General features: G+C 40.6%; 1 protein-coding gene across 1 annotated transcript in view; it reads left to right on the top strand.

The window, feature by feature from the left end:
• IL12RB2 (interleukin 12 receptor subunit beta 2) overlaps positions 1-19,907 on the top strand; it is a 43,642-nt gene that overhangs the window by 10,177 nt on the left and 13,558 nt on the right. The window contains exons 3-10 of the mRNA XM_056532792.1: positions 3,289-3,561; positions 4,479-4,593; positions 6,559-6,737; positions 11,492-11,628; positions 14,481-14,628; positions 17,084-17,154; positions 18,382-18,577; positions 18,838-19,029. Of these exons, the coding sequence (XP_056388767.1) occupies positions 3,289-3,561; positions 4,479-4,593; positions 6,559-6,737; positions 11,492-11,628; positions 14,481-14,628; positions 17,084-17,154; positions 18,382-18,577; positions 18,838-19,029 (1,311 nt within the window). The remainder of the gene's footprint in view (positions 1-3,288; positions 3,562-4,478; positions 4,594-6,558; positions 6,738-11,491; positions 11,629-14,480; positions 14,629-17,083; positions 17,155-18,381; positions 18,578-18,837; positions 19,030-19,907) is intronic.

Here is a 19,907-nt window from a genome sequence, read left to right as displayed (position 1 = left end):
AATATATATATATATATATATATATATATGTATATATATATATATATATTACATAGTTACATAGTTAGTACGGTCGAAAAAAGACATATGTCCATCAAGTTCAACCAGGGAATTAAGGGGTAGGGGTGTGGCGCGATATTGGGGAAGGGATGAGATTTTATATTTCTTCATAAGCATTAATCTTATTTTGTTCCAGGAATGTATCTAATCCTGTTATATATATATATATATATATATATATATATATATATATATATATATATTATATATATATATTTATTTAGTCACGGTATAACCATATCTTATCATGAAATAGCCTATTATGCTATTATGTGGGTTCAGTCTATAGTGCTATAGTGCCTTTTCTAGACCTCCAGTAGTACAACAGAGCTGTCATTAAAGGGGTACTCCGGAGGGAAGAAAAAAAATTCTAATCAATTTATGCCATAAAGTTATACAGATTTGTAAATTACTTCTATATAAAAATCTTAATCCTTCCAGTACTTATCAGCTGCTGTATGGAGCATACAGGAAGTTGTGTAGATCTTTCCAAGCTGACCACAGTGCTCTCTGCTGCCACCTCTGTCCATGTCAGGAACTGTCCAGACCAGGAGAGGTTTGCTATTGGGATTTGCTCTTGCTCTTAACAGTTCCTGATAAGGACAGAGGTGGCAGCAGAGAGCACTGTGGTCAGACTGGAAAGGGCTACACAATTTCCTATGGCGTATACAGTAGCTGATAAGTACTGGAAGGATTAAGATTTTTATATAGAAGTAATTGACAAGTCTGTACAACTTCATGGCACCAGTTGATTTAAAAAAAAAAAATTCTCCAAAGTACCCCTTTAACTCACTCACCCTCGAATGATAATGAGACGACTCTGCTGATTCTGACCCAATCTGTACAGAAAAACTGACTAGAGAAAACAGGAAGTGGAACTATCAACCTATTTGCTAGTTTACTTAAAAATGGCAATACTTACCGAATTTTTATATAAATAGGAATATAATTAGTCACAAATAAAAATAAAAAAATAAAATAAAAATAAAACCGCAGGCTAAAAAAAAGGCGGATAATAAAAACAATACATAATTTTCTTTTTAGTTTTTTTCTTCATTTGTAAGACAAATACAATACACACAGAATATTTATCAAAGAAAAAAACTATTAACAATTTTCTTTGGAAATAGTCACAAATAAAATAAATAAATACATTAAAAAAAGAGGAACTGGATGAATCAAAAAGGTTTTTAATAAAAACATGACAATAGATAATGTTCTTTTTTTGTTTCCTCTTTACTTATAAGACAACTACAATACACGCAAAATAGTTATAAAACACTGTTTCCAATTTGTTTTTAAAATAGCAAAATACATAGTCACAAATAAAAATGAAATAAATAAATACATTTAAAATAAATGAAATAAAGAAATGAATCAATAAAATAAAAAAAATAAAAAGTTAAACCAGAAGGATGAAAAAGATTTATAATAAAAACATAATAAAACATAATGTTCTTTTTTTTTTGTTTCCTCTTAATTTATAAGACAAATACTTTACATGCAAAATAGTTATGAAAAAACAGTTTTCAGTTTGTTTTTAAAATAGCAATATAAATAGTCACAAATAAAAATGAAATAAATAAATACATTATTAAAAATAAATAAAATAAATAAATGAATCAATAAAATAAATTAAAAAAAAGTTAAACCAGAAGGATGAAAAAGATTTATAATAAAAACCATAATAAAACAGAATGTTCTTTTTTTTTTGTTTCCTCTTTATTTATAAGACAAATACAATACATGCAAAATAGTTATGAAAAAACAGTTTTCAGTTTGTTTTTAAAATAGCAATATAAATAGTCACAAATAAAAATGAAATAAATAAATACATTTAAAACTAAATGAAATAAATAAATGAATCAATAAAATAAATTAAAAAAAAAAGTTAAACCAGAAGGATGAAAAAGATTTATAATAAAAACCATAATAAAACAGAATGTTCTTTTTTTTTTGTTTCCTCTTTATTTATAAGACAAATACAATACATGCAAAATAGTTATGAAAAAACAGTTTTCAGTTTGTTTTTAAAATAGCAATATAAATAGTCACAAATAAAAATGAAATAAATAAATACATTATTAAAAATAAATAAAATAAATAAATGAATCAATAAAATAAATTAAAAAAAAGTTAAACCAGAAGGATGAAAAAGATTTATAATAAAAACCATAATAAAACAGAATGTTCTTTTTTTTTTGTTTCCTCTTTATTTATAAGACAAATACAATACATGCAAAATAGTTATGAAAAAACAGTTTTCAGTTTGTTTTTAAAATAGCAATATAAATAGTCACAAATAAAAATGAAATAAATAAATACATTTAAAACTAAATGAAATAAATAAATGAATCAATAAAATAAATTAAAAAAAAAAGTTAAACCAGAAGGATGAAAAAGATTTATAATAAAAACCATAATAAAACAGAATGTTCTTTTTTTTTTGTTTCCTCTTTATTTATAAGACAAATACAATACATGCAAAATAGTTATGAAAAAACAGTTTTCAGTTTGTTTTTAAAATAGCAATATAAATAGTCACAAATAAAAATGAAATAAATAAATACATTATTAAAAATAAATAAAATAAATAAATGAATCAATAAAATAAATTAAAAAAAAGTTAAACCAGAAGGATGAAAAAGATTTATAATAAAAACCATAATAAAACAAAATGTTCTTTTTTTTTTGTTTCCTCTTTATTTATAAGACAAATACAATACATGCAAAATAGTTATGAAAAAACAGTTTTCAGTTTGTTTTTAAAATAGCAATATAAATAGTCACAAATAAAAATGAAATAAATAAATACATTTAAAACTAAATGAAATAAATAAATGAATCAATAAAATAAATAAAAAAAAAAAGTTAAACCAGAAGGATGAAAAATATTTATAATAAAAACATAATAAAACATAATGTTCTTTTTTTTTTGTTTTGTTTTTGCTTCCTATTTATTTATAAGACAAATTTAATACATGCAAAAATAGTTATCAAAGAAAAAACAATTTTTTTGTTTAAATGGTAATATAAATAGCCGCAAATTAAATAAAATAAAAGTGGAAGCATTAAAAAAAATGCTTCTAATAAAAATATTACAAATACAGAATTGTTTTTAATTAAATACGGTCATTTAAAAAAAATTAAATACACATTAAATGTACAATTTTTTTTATATTTTTATATAAAATATATTTCTATTTTTTTATATTCCTTTTTCTACAGAACCCTGTTTAGCTGCTATAATGATGGCCAACCCCGGCACGGTGATTCACTACGGCCACACTATTAACCTCACGTGCACTTTAACGGGTAACTCCAACCCCTGCGGACGGGGACCTCGGGAAGATGTGACCATTTATACACAGAAGACGTTACTGCCGGGGACATTGAAGATGGATTCTGTCATTGTTCAAGACGTTCTACCTCCTCCTGGCGAAACCAGTTACCGCTGCCAGAAATGTAAACAACTCTGCATGCTGTCAGTATATGCTGGATGTAAGTATCCGCCAGGCAGTACCATAAGGCCTGGAAAGGTTTAGACGTGTGGGGGAAGGGAGGTGTCTGGCATCGGATTATTTACTATCACAAAATTGTGGATGTAACAAGTGTTTAATTCTCCTGCAGCGCCTCCAGAGGGGAAATGAAGTATTACACTGTATTTATGAAAATAGATGGATTGTCTACGTGTGCAACCCAAAAATTCTGTATTGTTTATATTTTTATTATAAGCATTTTTTTCAATGCTTCCAGTTTAATTTTTTTTTATTTTTTTTAAATATTTATATTACCATTTTTTTTTTTTTTAAATACTAAATCGTTTTTTCTTTAATAACAATTTTTGTTATTTAAATAAATTGGAGGCAAAACAAAAAAGAACATTCTGGTTTATTATGTTTTTATTATAAATCTTTTTCATCCTTCTGGTTTAACCTTTTTTATTTTTTATTGATTCATTTATTTATTTTATTTTTAAATGTATTTATTTATTTAATTATTATTTGTGACTATTGATATTGCTGTTTTAAAAACAAATTGGAAACGTTTTATATATATATATATATATATATATATATATATTTATATATATATATAAAACTATTTTGCATTTATTGTTTTTGTCTTATAAATGAAGAGGAAACAAAAAAAGAAATATAAAATAAAACATTATCTATTGTCCTGTTTTTATTAAAAATCTTTTTGATTCATCCAGTTCCTCTTTTTTTAAATGTATTTATTTATTTACTCCTAACCAGGATGCCTCTGACTGATGCAAAACTACAACTCCAAGCATGCCCGGACAGCCGTTGGCTGTCCGGGCATGCTGGGAATTGTAGTTTTGCAACAGCTGGAGGCACTTTTTTTTTAGTTTTTCATCCTCTCTAATCCCAGACATAATTTCTTTTATCTTTTAGTCCCCCCAGATCGGCCGCGGTCTATCACATGTGAGCAGGAGGGAGAATTGGGAAACATTTCCTGCTCGTGGGAAAATGGAAGAGAAACGTTCATTGAAACAACCTGCACGTTGCAGTTGAGTACTTGTCATTATAATGTCGGTTTCCTTCAATTTAAGTCAAACATTCGGTGCTGATTGATTCTGTAATATACTGTACACTGCTCACTGCTATCACAAGGGATTAGAGTATATAATAGTTATACACCTCCCCTCCAGCTCTATCTGTATACTGCTGCTGCCATCAATATGGTTTAGGATATATCGTAGTTATACAGCTCCCATCCAGCTCTATCTGTATACTGCTGCTATCTCTATGGGATCAGGATATATAGTAGTAGTTATACACCTCCCCTTCCCATCTCTATCTGTATACTGCTGCTGCTATCCCTATGGGATCAGGATATATATTAGTTATACACCTCCCTTCCAGCTCTATCTGTATACTACTGCTGCTATCTCTATGGGATCAGGATATATAGTAGTTATACAACCCCCCTCTAGCTCTATCTGTATACTGCTGCTGCAATCTCTATGGGATCAGGATATATATAGTAGTTATACAGCGCCCCTCCAGCTCTATTTGTATATTGCTGCTATCTCTATGGCATCAGGATATATAGTCCTTATACACTTCCCCTTCCAGCTCTGTCTGTATACTGCTGCTATCTCTATGGGATCAGGATATATAGTAGTTTTACACCTCCCCTCCAGCTCTATCTGTATACTGCTGCCATCAATATGGTTTAGGATATATAGTAGTTATACACTTCCCCTCCAGCTCTATCTGTATACTACTGCTGCTATCTCTATGGGATCAGGATATATAGTAGTTTTACACCTCTCCTCCAGCTCTATCTGTATACTGCTGCTGCTATCTCTAGGGGAACAGGATATATAGTAGTTATAGACCTCCCCTCCAGCTCTATCTGTATACTGCTGCTGCTATCTCTAGGGGAACAGGATATATAGTAGTTATAGACCTCCCCTCTAGCTCTATCTATATACTGTTGCTGCTATGTCTATGGGATCAGGATATATAGTAGTTATACAACCCCCTTTGCTCTATCTGTATACTGCTGCTGCTATCTCTATGCGTTCAGGATTTATAGTAGTTATACACCTCCTCTCCAGCTCTATCTGTATACTGCTGCTGCTATCTCTATGGGATCAGGATATATAGCAGTTATACATCTCTCCTCCAGCTCTGTCTGTATACTGCTGCTATCTCTATGGGATCAGGATATATAGCAGTTATACATCTCTCCTCCAGCTCTATCTGTATACTGCTGCTATCTCTATGGGATCAAGATATATAGTAGTTATACACCTCCCCTCCAGCTTTATCTGTATACTGCTGCTATCTCTATGGGATCAGGATATATAGTAGTTATACACCTCCCCTCCAGCTCTATCTGTATACTGCTGCTGCTATCACTTTGAGATCTGGATATAAAGTAGTTATACCCCTCTCCTGAGGCTGTTTCTTGCTTCAGTTTTTCTGTGTTTGCTGTGATTTTCCCACATAGTGGCAAAAATTGTGATATTGCATCACAAACGCAGTAAAAATTCAACATGTGAACACAGCCTAAAGATTTCAAATCTTTATAAAACGCCAATTGTGATTATAGGTCAAATCACTTTCGCTTCACGGCAATATATGTTGTACTTTAAATAAAAAATGAATCAAAACCGCACATAATGTGAATTGAGTCCAACTCACTTACGAGTCTAATCAGTTCTCCTGGGTGATCTCCAGCACTAGCTGCGTAATTAGATGACCAGCTGGAGTTGTCAAACACCTGATCCTCAGCCACAGGATTTATGGTAACTATAGGCTGGATTATAGAACCCACCTGACTGTGCATTGACAAACCAAAATAGAGCCTATCCTATGCCTGCCAAATCAGCAAAAAAGGGATTCACAAGCACTTCTACATTATTCTCTAATAATAGCCTATGCTGCCATATACAAGCAAAAATACGCATTAATAATTCCCGGAGAGCTTCTTTAAGTTTTATTATTAAGTTTTTTTTTCTAGGCTTTGGCAGGAAACACATCATGTGACCGTTTCCAGCAAATGCAGATCACAAGCAAATCAGTCTCTCTCGTTGCCGGCGACCATCGCGGTAGATGGTAAATACACAGTTCTGGTGCAGACAAGCAATGACCTAGGAGAAAATGTCTCTCTGCCCTACAGGTTCATTTACAGCGATGTAGGTGAGTAGCGAAACTGCCGCGAGTGCGCATCCAATATGGCTTAATACATATAGACCAGAGTTTCCAAACCAGTGTGCCTCCAGCTGTTGCAAAACTACCACTCCCAGCATCCCCTATCAATCAGATACATCAGTGTTTTTCAACCAGGGTGCCTCCAGCTGTTGCAAAACTACAACTCCCAGCATGCCAGGACAGCCAAAGGCATTTGTAAAGGGGATTACAGTTGTCTTTACTCTTCATCTATTGAATGTCGTATTACTAGATGTTTATATATTCGGGTGCATTGTGGTCGGATACAGGAAAAGTGAAGATCATTTTGAGTATGAGAGAAGTGAGTGAGACTTCCTGCGTCCTCAATGACCGGTTCCTGTCACTTTAACACCTTTGCAGCTGAAGGCCTGTAATTCATGATAGGGTCCCGTGTTCTACTAGGGGTCCCGTGCTCTACTAGGGGTCCCGTGCTCTACTAGGGGTCCCGTGCTCTACTAGGGGTCCTGTGTTCTACTAGGGGTCCTGTGTTCTACTAGGGGTCCTGTGTTCTACTAGGGGTCCTGTGCTCTACTAGGGGTCCTGTGCTCTACTAGGGGTCCTGTGTTCTACTAGGGGTCCTGTGTTCTACTAGGGGTCCTGTGTTCTACTAGGGGTCCTGTGCTCTACTAGGGGTCCTGTGTTCTACTAGGGGTCCTGTGCTCTACTAGGGGTCCTGTGCTCTACTAGGGGTCCTGTGTTCTACTAGGGGTCCTGTGCTCTACTAGGGGTCCTGTGTTCTACTAGGGGTCCTGTGTTCTACTAGGGGTCCTGTGCTCTACTAGGGGTCCTGTGTTCTACTAGGAGTCCCGTGTTCTACTAGGGGTCCCGTGTTCTACTAGGGGTCCCGTGTTCTACTAGGGGTCCCGTGCTCTACTAGGGGTCCCGTGTTCTACTAGGAGTCCCGTGTTCTACTAGGGGTCCTGTGCTCTACTAGGTGTCCCGTGCTCTACTAGGAGTCCCGTGTTCTACTAGGGGTCCCGTGTTCTACTAGGGGTCCCGTGTTCTACTAGGGGTCCCGTGCTCTACTAGGGGTCCCGTGCTCTACTAGGGGTCCCGTGCTCTACTAGGGGTCCCGTGTTCTACTAGGGGTCCCGTGTTCTACTAGGGGTCCCGTGCTCTACTAGGGGTCCCGTGTTCTACTAGGGGTCCCGTGTTCTACTAGGGGTCCCGTGTTCTACTAGGGGTCCCGTGCTCTACTAGGGGTCCCGTGCTCTACTAGGGGTCCTGTGCTCTACTAGGGGTCCTGTGCTCTACTAGGGGTCCTGTGTTCTACTAGGGGTCCTGTGTTCTACTAGGGGTCCTGTGCTCTACTAGGGGTCCTGTGTCCTACTAGGGGTCCTGTGTCCTACTAGGGGTCCTGTGCTCTACTAGGGGTCCTGTGTTCTACTGGGGGTCCTGTGCTCTACTGGGGGTCCTGTGCTCTACTAGGGGTCCTGTGCTCTACTAGGGGTCCTGTGCTCTACTAGGGGTCCTGTGCTCTACTAGGGGTCCTGTGCTCTACTAGGGGTCCTGTGTTCTACTAGAGGTCCTGTGTTCTACTAGGGGTCATGTGTTCTACTAGGGGTCCTGTGTTCTACTAGGGGTCCTGTGTTCTACTAGGGGTCCTGTGTTCTAGGGGTCCTGTGTTCTACTAGGGGTCCTGTGTTCTACTAGAGGTCCTGTGTTCTACTAGGGGTCCTGTGTTCTACTAGAGGTCCTGTGTCCTACTAGGGGTCCTGTGTTCTACTAGGGGTCCTGTGTCCTACTAGGGGTCCTGTGTTCTACTAGGGGTCCTGTGCTCTACTGGGGGTCCCGTGTTCTACTGGGGGTCCCGTGCTCTACTAGGGGTCCCGTGCTCTACTAGGGGTCCCGTGCTCTACTAGGGGTCCCGTGCTCTACTAGGGGTCCTGTGCTCTGCTAGGGGTCCTGTGCTCTGCTAGGGGTCCTGTGCTCTACTAGGGGTCCTGTGTTCTACTAGGGGTCCTGTGTCCTACTAGGGGTCCTGTGTTCTACTAGGGGTCCTGTGTTCTACTAGGGGTCCTGTGTTCTACTAGGGGTCCTGTGTTCTACTAGGGGTCCTGTGCTCTACTAGGGGTCCTGTGTTCTACTAGGGGTCCTGTGTTCTACTAGGGGTCCTGTGCTCTACTAGGGGTCCTGTGCTCTACTAGGGGTCTGTGTTCTACTAGGGGTCCTGTGTTCTACTAGGGGTCCTGTGTTCTACTAGGGGTCCTGTGCTCTACTAGGGGTCCTGTGTTCTACTAGGGGTCCTGTGTTCTACTGGGGGTCCTGTGTTCTACTGGGGGTCCTGTGCTCTACTAGGGGTCCTGTGCTCTACTAGGGGTCCTGTGCTCTACTAGGGGTCCTGTGTTCTACTAGGGGTCCTGTGCTCTACTAGGGGTCCTGTGTTCTACTAGGGGTCCTGTGTTCTACTGGGGGTCCTGTGTTCTACTGGGGGTCCTGTGCTCTACTAGGGGTCCTGTGCTCTACTAGGGGTCCTGTGCTCTACTAGGGGTCCTGTGCTCTACTAGGGGTCCTGTGTTCTACTAGGGGTCCTGTGTTCTACTAGGGGTCCTGTGTTCTACTGGGGGTCCTGTGCTCTACTGGGGGTCCTGTGTTCTACTAGGGGTCCTGTGTTCTACTAGGGGTCCTGTGTCCTACTAAGGGTCCTGTGTTCTACTAGGGGTCCTGTGCTCTACTAGGGGTCCTGTGCTCTACTAGGGGTCCTGTGTTCTACTAGGGGTCCTGTGCTCTACTAGGGGTCCTGTGCTCTACTAGGGGTCCTGTGCTCTACTAGGGGTCCTGTGCTCTACTAGGGGTCCTGTGTTCTACTGGGGGTCCTGTGTTCTACTGGGGGTCCTGTGCTCTACTAGGGGTCCTGTGCTCTACTAGGGGTCCTGTGTTCTACTAGGGGTCCTGTGTTCTACTAGGGGTCCTGTGCTCTACTGGGGGTCCTGTGCTCTACTGGGGGTCCTGTGTTCTACTAGGGGTCCTGTGTTCTACTAGGGGTCCTGTGCTCTACTAGGGGTCCTGTGTTCTACTAGGGGTCCTGTGTCCTACTAGGGGTCCTGTGTTCTACTAAGGGTCCTGTGTTCTACTAGGGGTCCCGGTCCTCCATTTCTGGTCCCATTACGCCTATAGAAGTCGCTTCCAACCATCCTTGAGTTTTTTTTTTTGTTTGTTTTACACCCCACAGTGCCCCCCGCCCCCCCTATGCAAGTCTATGGGAGGGGGCGTCACGCCCCCTCCCATAGACTTGCATAGCGGGGGCGGAGTCTGGTATACTCCATATAGAATGTATATCTGGGAAGGTCTAGTCCTTTCTACCATAGATTGGCGCGGAACAGATTTAAGAATTGACCTCCACTCTGCCTCTGACAGTCGCGCCTTCACTTGCCACTTCCGGAAAGCTGCTACCTGATGGGACTCCCAGTTCTTATGTATACTCAAGTAGAAAACAGACATGGTCGCACATCTACAATCTTGTATAAAGATCTGATTGCTTCTCAGCATAATATCAAAAACTAACAGGTTGTTAGTATACATTTTTGATCAAAAAGTACAAGCCCACTCGCCACGTCAAGGCCACCTATTTAGAGTGGGTCCCTAACGTTCCTAGCATAAAATGGCGCAGCACTGGGCGGCGACCACCACCGCCGCGACACCAGTGCCCACGGGGGGAACGACCCACCGGCAGAGCGGCCCCAACGCCACTCAAACCAGTCCATGGGTCGCACCCTCCCGCAGACACGGCGCCACGGCAGCAACGGACGCCGCACAGCACCACACCAGTTCTTAGTTGGTAATAATTGATATATTTTGGAGATAGATCCTTTCTTTCCTTTATTCTTCAAAACTAAACCCAAGACCGGTTCTCTGTTCATTTCTGAATGTGTAAGTTTACTATGTACCATTACGGCACTCCTTATCTGCAAGTATTGGAAGAGAGAGTGACGAGGCAAGTGGAAGTCTAAAAAAGAGCGAATAACTACCATTTTGGGTACGTTCACACGTGCGGATTTTCTCAGCATATTTCGCTGCGGATCCGCTGCTGAAGGACCTCCTATATGCTGCCTTTATATGTGCCTGCTCGGAGCGGCAATGTATTAATTATATATCATTATTTATAACATGTATTATTTATATATCATTGTTGCTGTTCCTCCCCCACAAGGTTGTCTTGTAAAGCAGCCATATTAGGAGGCTGGGAAAGCTGGGTGGCACACATTCTACTTTACACCCTACTTTCCCAGTCTCAGGAAGCCCTAGCAGTGTTAGCCAGCTTGTCCTCTCAGCACGCCTCAGTGCAGCAGCACTATATGTCCTCTGCCTGCCCCCGCACTGATGTCTTCTCCATCCACCACCCCCCACCCCCGCTCACTCTTATCTTAGTCCGCAATAATTCTTCTCTACCCGCCCCATCCCCTCTCCCTTCCCCCGCATGTAACTATTCTTTACACCTGCCTGCAGGACAGTGAAATCATACTTTACCATGACTTGTTCCAGTGGCAGGATGTTTAAGACTCCCGGGCAATCTCCGCAGCCCAAGAGTGACTCGATCAGGAAATGTATCGGAAGTCCCACAGACTTGCATGGGTTCCACTGTTGCCTTCTTATGTGTCCCGGGAATGCTGGGATTTGTGGTTTTGCAACAGTTGGAGGCACATTGGTTGGGAAACACTGCTCTATAGTGATGCTTCTGTGTTAGGGTTGGGTGACCCTTTAACCAAATTCCTTCTATATCATAGTGAAGCCACCTCAGCCAAGCGACATATCAGTGACCTGCCATACGTCTCATAAATGTACGGTAACCATTCACGCCGATCAGGGCGCTCAACACTTTCGGCTACGGTATCGCGTGACCAAGGAGAGCGCTTGGGAGCAGGTAACGTCCAGTTTATGCTTTTTGTTTAATGCACATGTACCATGTATTGTATGATCATATAGTGTGCAAATAACCATACATAATAAATAGCACCATACTTTATAATGGTGGTAAAATAAATAATACTGTTATACATATCTATAGAAAACATCCATACAAGGTTATCCCAAGATTATCATGTTTTTGCCTTTGGCTGTCCGGGGATGCTGGGAATTGTAGTTTTGCAACAGCTGGAGGCACCCTGGTTGGAAAACACTGCCATAGAGTATAAAAATCATGCTCTGTCTTCACCAAGCTCTTAAGCTCCCCCTAGTGGCAGCTGAAGGTATCCAGAATGTCATAATTGATATAATTCATTTGGTGATTTGTATCAGAGCAGCTTATTGAGCAGTGTTTTCTTACCATGCAGCTGTTGCAAAACTACAACTCCCAGCATGCCCGGACAGCCGAAGGCTGTAGTTTTAGTTTTACAACAGCTGGAGACACCATGGTTGCATGCATTGGACACCGATCCTGCAAATTGCTTCTCCATTCACTTCTGGTACAAGAGATCTCCATTTTTGCCATCGGTGGGGGTTCCATTGGCCCAAACTATATATATATATGTATATATATATATATATATATATATATATATATATATATATATATATAAAATCAGTTAGTTTCCCCCCTATCCAAGTTAAACCAGAAAGTTAAGTTAAGCCAAAAAGTTAAACAGATTTGTAAATGACTTCTATTAAAAAAAAATCTTAATCCTTCCAGTACTTATTAGCTGCTGTTATGATCCACAGGAAGTTCTTTTCTTTTTGAATTTCTTTTCTGCCTGACCACAGTGCTCTCTGCTGACACCTCTGTCCATTTTAACAACTGTCCAGAGTAGGAGCAAATCCCCATAGAAAACCTATACTGCTCTGGACTTTCCTAAAATGGACAAGAGGTGTCAGCAGAGAGCACTGCGATCAGGCAGAAAGGAAATTCAAAAAGAAAAGAACTTCCTGTGGAGCATAACAGCAGCTGATAAGTACTGGAAGGATTAAGATTTTTTAATAGAAGCAATTTGCAAATCTGTTTAACTTTCTGGCACCAGTTGATTTAAAAGAAAATATTTTCCAGTGGAGTACCCCTTTAAGTGAGAACCCCCGCCATGCAATGGAGAAATAATCTACAGCATCTAAGCCACCGTGCACAAAAAATTTAAAAAATGCCGCCATACATAGTCTCATATATATTTATATATATATATATATTCATATATTCTAAGCAGTAATGCTACATACTATGTATATAGAATCAATATGGCCGCCAGCCTCTGGTACCAGGTACTCTGTGGTGCCCCGGCCCAGGAAAACGCGTGGCACAAAAATATTAATTTTGTCGATTGTTGACAAGAGAACAGGGAATTACCAGAACACTGAACCTTGCGGGAAATGACTCATGTTTTATCAAAATTCCACTTGAAAATGAAATTCATCACGTATGCGCACGTACTATGTGGTGTAGCCATATGCGGTATGAATGGCCCCACCATGTTTAGGGCTTTTGACAACATCGAGATGTCCATGACTGACGATGGAATCATCTCTGTAGTCCAGTGTTTCCCAACCAGGGAGCCTCCTGCTGTTGCAAAACTACAACTCCCAGCATGCCCAGACAGCCGAAGGCTGTCTGGGCATGCTGGGAATTGTAGTTTTGCAACAGCTGGAGGCCCCCTGGTTGGGAAACACTGCTGTAGTCACTTCTTCCATGTGGTTGGGACGGAGAATGGAGATCTCCTAACCTGGACCAGAATTCTGGAACAATCAGATGGGCATTTGTCACATTTGTCTGGTAAAGTAGCCATATTGGAGCTCTTCAGATGACTGGCAAAGCTGGGTGGCAGGCAGTACACAGTGTCGAGCTCACCGTAATTTCCCAGCTTTCCAAGTATCCTGAAGAGAATGTGTGTCTCTGATAAAGCAGTCATATTGGAGCTCTCTTCTGGAGACTGGGAAAGCTGAGTGGCCCGCAGTATGCATGCCACCTAGCTTTCCCAACCTCCTGAAGCCCCAGCAGTCATGGACTGTTCATCCTCCCTGCACTCCAGCGCTGTCATGCCCTCTCCCCACCCCCCCCACTGATGCCACCTCTCCCTGCCTCTGCACTAACTATTCATTGTTCCTGTCTACTGGACAGTTAAATCATACTTTACCATGATATGGGTCTGGCAGCAGGATGTTTAAAACTCCCGGGCAATCTCCACAGCCCAAGAGTAACATGATCAGCATGGGACATCCAGTACATCTCCTGATCATGTTACTCTCTCGCTGCGGAGACCTCCTTAGACTGTACTATAATTTTCTTGGACATAAAAGTAACACGTGATGCAAGTTTAAAGGGGTATTCCAGTAAAAAAACAAATGTTTTTCATATTAACTGGCTCCAGAAAGTTAAGCAGATTTGTAAATGACTTTTATTAAAAAAAATTTATATATATTAATCCTTCCAGTACTTATCAGCTGCTGAAGTTGAGTTGTTCTTTCCTGTTTGACCACAGTGCTCTCTGCTGACACCTCTGTCTCTCTCAGGAACTTTCCAGAGCAGGAGAGGTTTGCTATGGGGAGACAGACAGAGGTTTCAGCAGAGAGCACTGTAGTCAGACAGAAAAGAACATCTCAACTTTAGCAGCTGATAAGTACTGGAAGGATTAAGAATTTTTTTTTAATTTTTTTTTTTATAGAAGTAATTTACAAATCTATTTAACTTTCTGGAGCCAGTTGATATGGGAATTTTTTTTTTTTTTACTAGAATACCCCTTTAATGGTAATATCTCCATACATACAGATATTTTATTGATCCACATATGACTGCAGGTGGAGATCCTGAGGAATAGATCCCTGATCCTTCACGCTTTACGCTCATTGTCACAATACGAGTTCAAGGCCGCCTGTAAATACGTGATTGACAGAGGAAAATGGAGCAACTGGAGCGACGTGGTGACACACGAGACCCCGGAAGACGGTAAATGATTCTGAATCCGTGGTCTATAAATTGGTGGCTGCAGTGGAACTCATTGCATGCTGAGAGTCGTGGATTCACAACAGCTGGAGCACCACAGGTTGGGGTGACTCTACTTTGACAAGTTGCCCCCTTGCACCTCTTCCTGTCTAGGATAGGGTCGCTACCTTTCTTGCCAGAAAATACCGGCCATGCTAATTTGCATAATTAATTATATATGCGTGACATCACAGGATACACATATGCGGGGGAAATTTTGTCCTATTCTGACCCCTATTTTTTTTATCTCTCCTTATACGGAGCTGTATGAGGGCGAATTTTTTTGCAACCCATTCTGTAGTTTTTAATGGTACCATTTTTTTAATGTGACTTTTGAATCACTTTTTATTTCTTTTTTTAGCAAATTCAGGAGTTGCATTTTGTTACTAACTACAACTCCCAGCATGCCCTGATAGTCTGTGGTCAGCAGCTGCCAAAAACCAAAACTACAACTCCCAGCATGTTGTAATATATAGTAGTATATAGTATAGGTCAGTGTTTCCCAACCAGGGTGCCTCCAGCTGTTGCAAAACTACAACTCTCAGCATGTTGGACTATATAGTAGTATATAGTATAGGTCAGTGTTTCCCAACCAGGGGGCCTCCAGCTGTTGCAAAACTACAACTCCCAGCATGTTGGACTATATAGAAGTATATAGTATAGGTCAGTGTTTCCCAACCAGGGGTGCCTCCAGCTGTTGCAAAACTACAACTCCCAGCATGTTGGACCATATAGTAGTATATAGTATAGATCAGTGTTTCCCAACCAGGGGTGCCTCCAGCTGTTGCAAAACTACAACTCCCAGCATGTTGGACCATATAGTAGTATATATTATAGGTCAGTGTTTCCCAACTGGGGGTGCTTCCAGCTGTTGCAAAACTACAACTCCCAGCGAGCCCGGACAGCCGTTGGCTGTCCGGGCATGCTGGGAGTTGTAGTTTTGCAACAGCTGGTGGCGCTCTGGTTGGGAAACACTGGTATAGTATATGGTGCAACATTCCGGGAGTTGGTGGATTGGCTGAATAAATACCGGCCATTGCATTGTTGGTATTTTTAATACAAAAACACCGTCAGGGTGGCCAAAATACCGCCTGTGAACCGTATGAGCTTCTTTTTACCGCTTGTCGCTGTGGCGAACGTCTCACATCCCACACAGTTCACAAGGTGTAAACACGCAGGTCTGCTGTATAGGTCGCTGAGCGCACACAATGAACACATCTTTTCGGTTCACCTCATCCTTAAACTGAACTCAACATTTATTTTTTTTTTTTTTGTTTCACTTTCAATAATTACAAATGTCCGTTTATCATCATTTAAAAAAAAAAAAGAAAAAGAACTGCAGGAAGTGTGAGGCGTCCCGGCTACAGAAAGGTGACATTTTTGTAAACCTGAGCAGCTCCTGTTTTAGGCACCTACATCGGTGTTTGGGATATTATAAGTTATTATACATAATATATTACACTGAGGCATCAAAAAATGTGTAAGGGTTAACATTTGCATATTGTGTACAAGATGAGTGGATCATTGGTCACATGACACCTGTTCCCTAGACCAACCCCTTCTCCCCACAGGGCTGGGCCCAAAACCATCTTAGTCTGACCGAGGCAGAAGAGCTTGTACCTAGTCAGAGTTTACATTCTAGGTCAGTAAAGTAAAGTAACCTGTTCAAACCAAAGCAAATCTGTGGTTCCAGTTGAAAGAATCATCTATCACTCTTTCTATCCATCTATCTATCTATCCCATATCTATCTATCTCCTATCAATCTCAAATCAATCTATCTATCTATCTATCTCATATCTATCTATCTCATATCTATCTCATATCTATCTCTATCTATCTATGTCATATCTATCTATCTCATATCTATCCATCCATCTATCTCATATCTATCTATCTATCTCATATCTATCCATCTATCTATCTCATATCTATCTATCTATCTATATCATATCTATCTCTATCTATCTATGTCATATCTATCTATCTCATATCTATCCATCCATCTATCTCATATCTATCTATCTATCTATCTATCTCATATCTATCTATCTATCTCATATCTATCTATCTATCTCATATCTATCCATCTATCTATCTCATATCATTCTATCTCATATCTATCTCATATCTATTTATCTCATATCTATCTCATATCTATCTCATATCTATCTATCTCATATCTATCTATCTCATATCTATTTATCTCATATCTATCTCATATCTATCTATCTCATATCTATCTATCTCATATTTATCTATCTCATATCTGTCTATCTCATATCCATCTATCTCATATCTATCCATCTATCTCATATCTATCTATTAAATCTATCTTTCCATCTAATCAATCTAACAATTATAGAATAATATAAAAGATAATATGTTTCCGTATCTGTTTTCTATCTTCTCTTACATCAGCTCCACACGGAAAAATTGAAGCTTGGTACAAATTACACAAGATGAATAGTGAAGTCACCATTTTTTGGAAGGTAAAAATAAATAATCTGGAGCCCAGGTGATTGGATATTGTATAGTGCCATCTTATATACGCTGTGTTATACTTCTTCAGGGTGCGGCATGGTCTATGGGCTGTGACCTCACCGCGTTCTCCCTAAATGTCCCAATAAAGATTTATGTATATAATAGGGACATGGTGATGTAGCTCTAGGGGCTGGTCAGAGGTGATGACATCACTCAGGGGGTGGGGCTAGAGCTCAGCGACAAGATTCAACCTTGTGAGACCGCAAAGGATGATACTCTAGAGAGGGAAGCGCCAGTGTGCTGCTGAGACAACACCACACTGACGATGAGAGGGCTACACAACATCCTTTTGGCAGAGCTGCTGAAACAACATCACATTGACAATTAGAAAGCTACACAACTTCCTGTCAGAAGAAAGGGAGGATCCGGGAAGCTGCTGAGACAACACCACACTGACAATAATAGGACTGCACAACTTCTTGTCAGGAGCGTGGGAGGAGCCAGGAAGCTTCTGAGACAACGCCACACTGACAATGAGAGGATACCACAACTTCCAGTCAGGAGAGAGGGAGGAGTCAGAGAACACCACACTGACAATGAGAGGGCTACACAACTTCCTGTCAGGAGAGAGGGAGGAGTCAGAGAACACCACACTGACAATGAGAGGGCTACACAACTTCCTGTCAGGAGAGAGGGAGGAGTCAGAGAACACCACACTGACAATGAGAGGGCTACACAACTTCCTGTCAGGAGAGAGGGAGGAGTCAGAGAACACCACACTGACAATGAGAGGGCTACATAACTTCCTGTCAGGAGAGAGGGAGGAGCCGTGGAGCTGCTGGGACGACACCACACTGACGAGAGAACTACACAACTTCCTGTCAGGAGAGAGGGAGGAGTCAGAGAACACCACACTGACAATGAGAGGGCTACACAACTTCCTGTCAGGAGAGAGGGAGGAGCCGTGGAGCTGCTGGGACGACACCACACTGACAATGAGAGGACTACACAACTTCCTGTCAGGAGAGAGGGAGGAGTCAGAGAACACCACACTGACAATGAGAGGGCTACACAACTTCCTTTCAGGAGAGAGGGAGGAGCTGTGGAGCAGCTGGGACAACACCACACTGACAATGAGAGGACTACAAAACTTCCTTTATAGCAGAACGTCTCTCCCATAGAGATATATGAATATGTTGACTCCATTATCTATTTTTACTTCCTTTTTCTTTCAGTTTGTGAATCTATCAGAGTTTAGGGGTCACATACGGTTTTACCGGGTGATATTCCAGGATAATGTCCAAAACACCACAGACACATGGCTGCGCCGGAACCTTACCACAGAAGGGTGTGTCATAACGGTGTCCGCGCACAACTCCATGGGGGGCTCCGCTCCTACCGCCATCAGGGTCACCACTCACAGCCCGACAGGTAAGTCAGCCGTACCCTGCTGCCATTACCTGGACATAGGCCAGTGTTTCCCAGCCAGGGTGCCTCCAGATGTTGCAAAACTACAACTCCCAGCATGCCCGGACAGCCTGGGAGTTGTAGTATTGCAACAGCTGGAGGCACACTTGGTGGGAAACACTACCCTAAAAGGACATACAGACAGGGCGCCCCCTTTGTGCTCTTTTGTTAAAAATGTGTAGATTTTATTTTATATCTTGTGTTCTTTTATATGAATCCCCAAGGATTTCCAGCTCCCACCAATGTCACCGCCATTACCAGCGGCCCAGAAAGCATCTCCCTCCACTGGGAAATGCCCCCTGAGATGGCGTCTGCCGGAGACCAGATAGTCGCTTGGGAGGATCCTACTGGGACAGATCAAAGTCATACAAACTGGATCCTGGTCCCCAATCAGAAAAGATCGGTAACTATAGCAGGTAACATCATGAACAAACAAACAAACAAAAAAAAAGTAATTTTAATAAAAAATGAATAAAAAATACTTTTTATTTAGGCTTTTATGGATTTTATTCTATTATGTGTATTTATTTATTTATATTTTTCCATAAAAAGATTTTTCTTTAAAAAGATAAAAAAAAAAAAATAAATATATATATATAGTTTTTGTTTTCATACAGAGAATTTTCTTTATTTAGGCTTTTAAGTATTTAATCATTTTAGATAGATATGAGATAGATAGATAAAACAAAAAAAAAAGGATAAGTTGGCCAGCACATACTGATACCAAACTACTGCATGGACCCGGCCTACAGGTGCAGGCTGCTGGGCTAAATATACGTAAACAGGAGAATACAGCAGCACACTGCTAGCACAAATATACAGATAAAACATGAAATGCTGTATTGCTACAATGCAAAAAATTAAAAAAATTGAGGTACTTTGCTCACCATTTGGCCAAATAGTTTGGACCATCCCACCGCGATAAGGTGACCTCATTGGGACGGACCCTACACTTTTGGTTCCTGCACCTCACCCATCTTATAAGGTGCTGGATGTTCCAGACCTTACAAGCCTGGTAACTGATTGCACAGAGGCACATTCATAGTGTAGGGTCCGTCCCAATGAGGTCACCTTATCGCGGTGGGATGGTCCAAACTATTTGTCCAAATGGTGAGCAAAGTACCTCAATTTTTTTAATTTTTGCATTGTAGCGATATAGCATTTCATGTTTTATCTGTATCTTTGTGCTAGCAGTGTGCTGCTGTATTCTCCTGTTTATGTATATTTAGCCCAGCAGCGTGCACCTGTAGGCCGGGTCCATGCAGTAGTTTGGTATCAGTATGTGCTGGCCAAC

This window comes from Hyla sarda, chromosome 7 (assembly GCF_029499605.1).
Source record: "Hyla sarda isolate aHylSar1 chromosome 7, aHylSar1.hap1, whole genome shotgun sequence".
Classification (NCBI taxonomy): domain Eukaryota; kingdom Metazoa; phylum Chordata; class Amphibia; order Anura; family Hylidae; genus Hyla; species Hyla sarda.
This window is presented reverse-complemented; position numbering and strand designations above follow the sequence as displayed.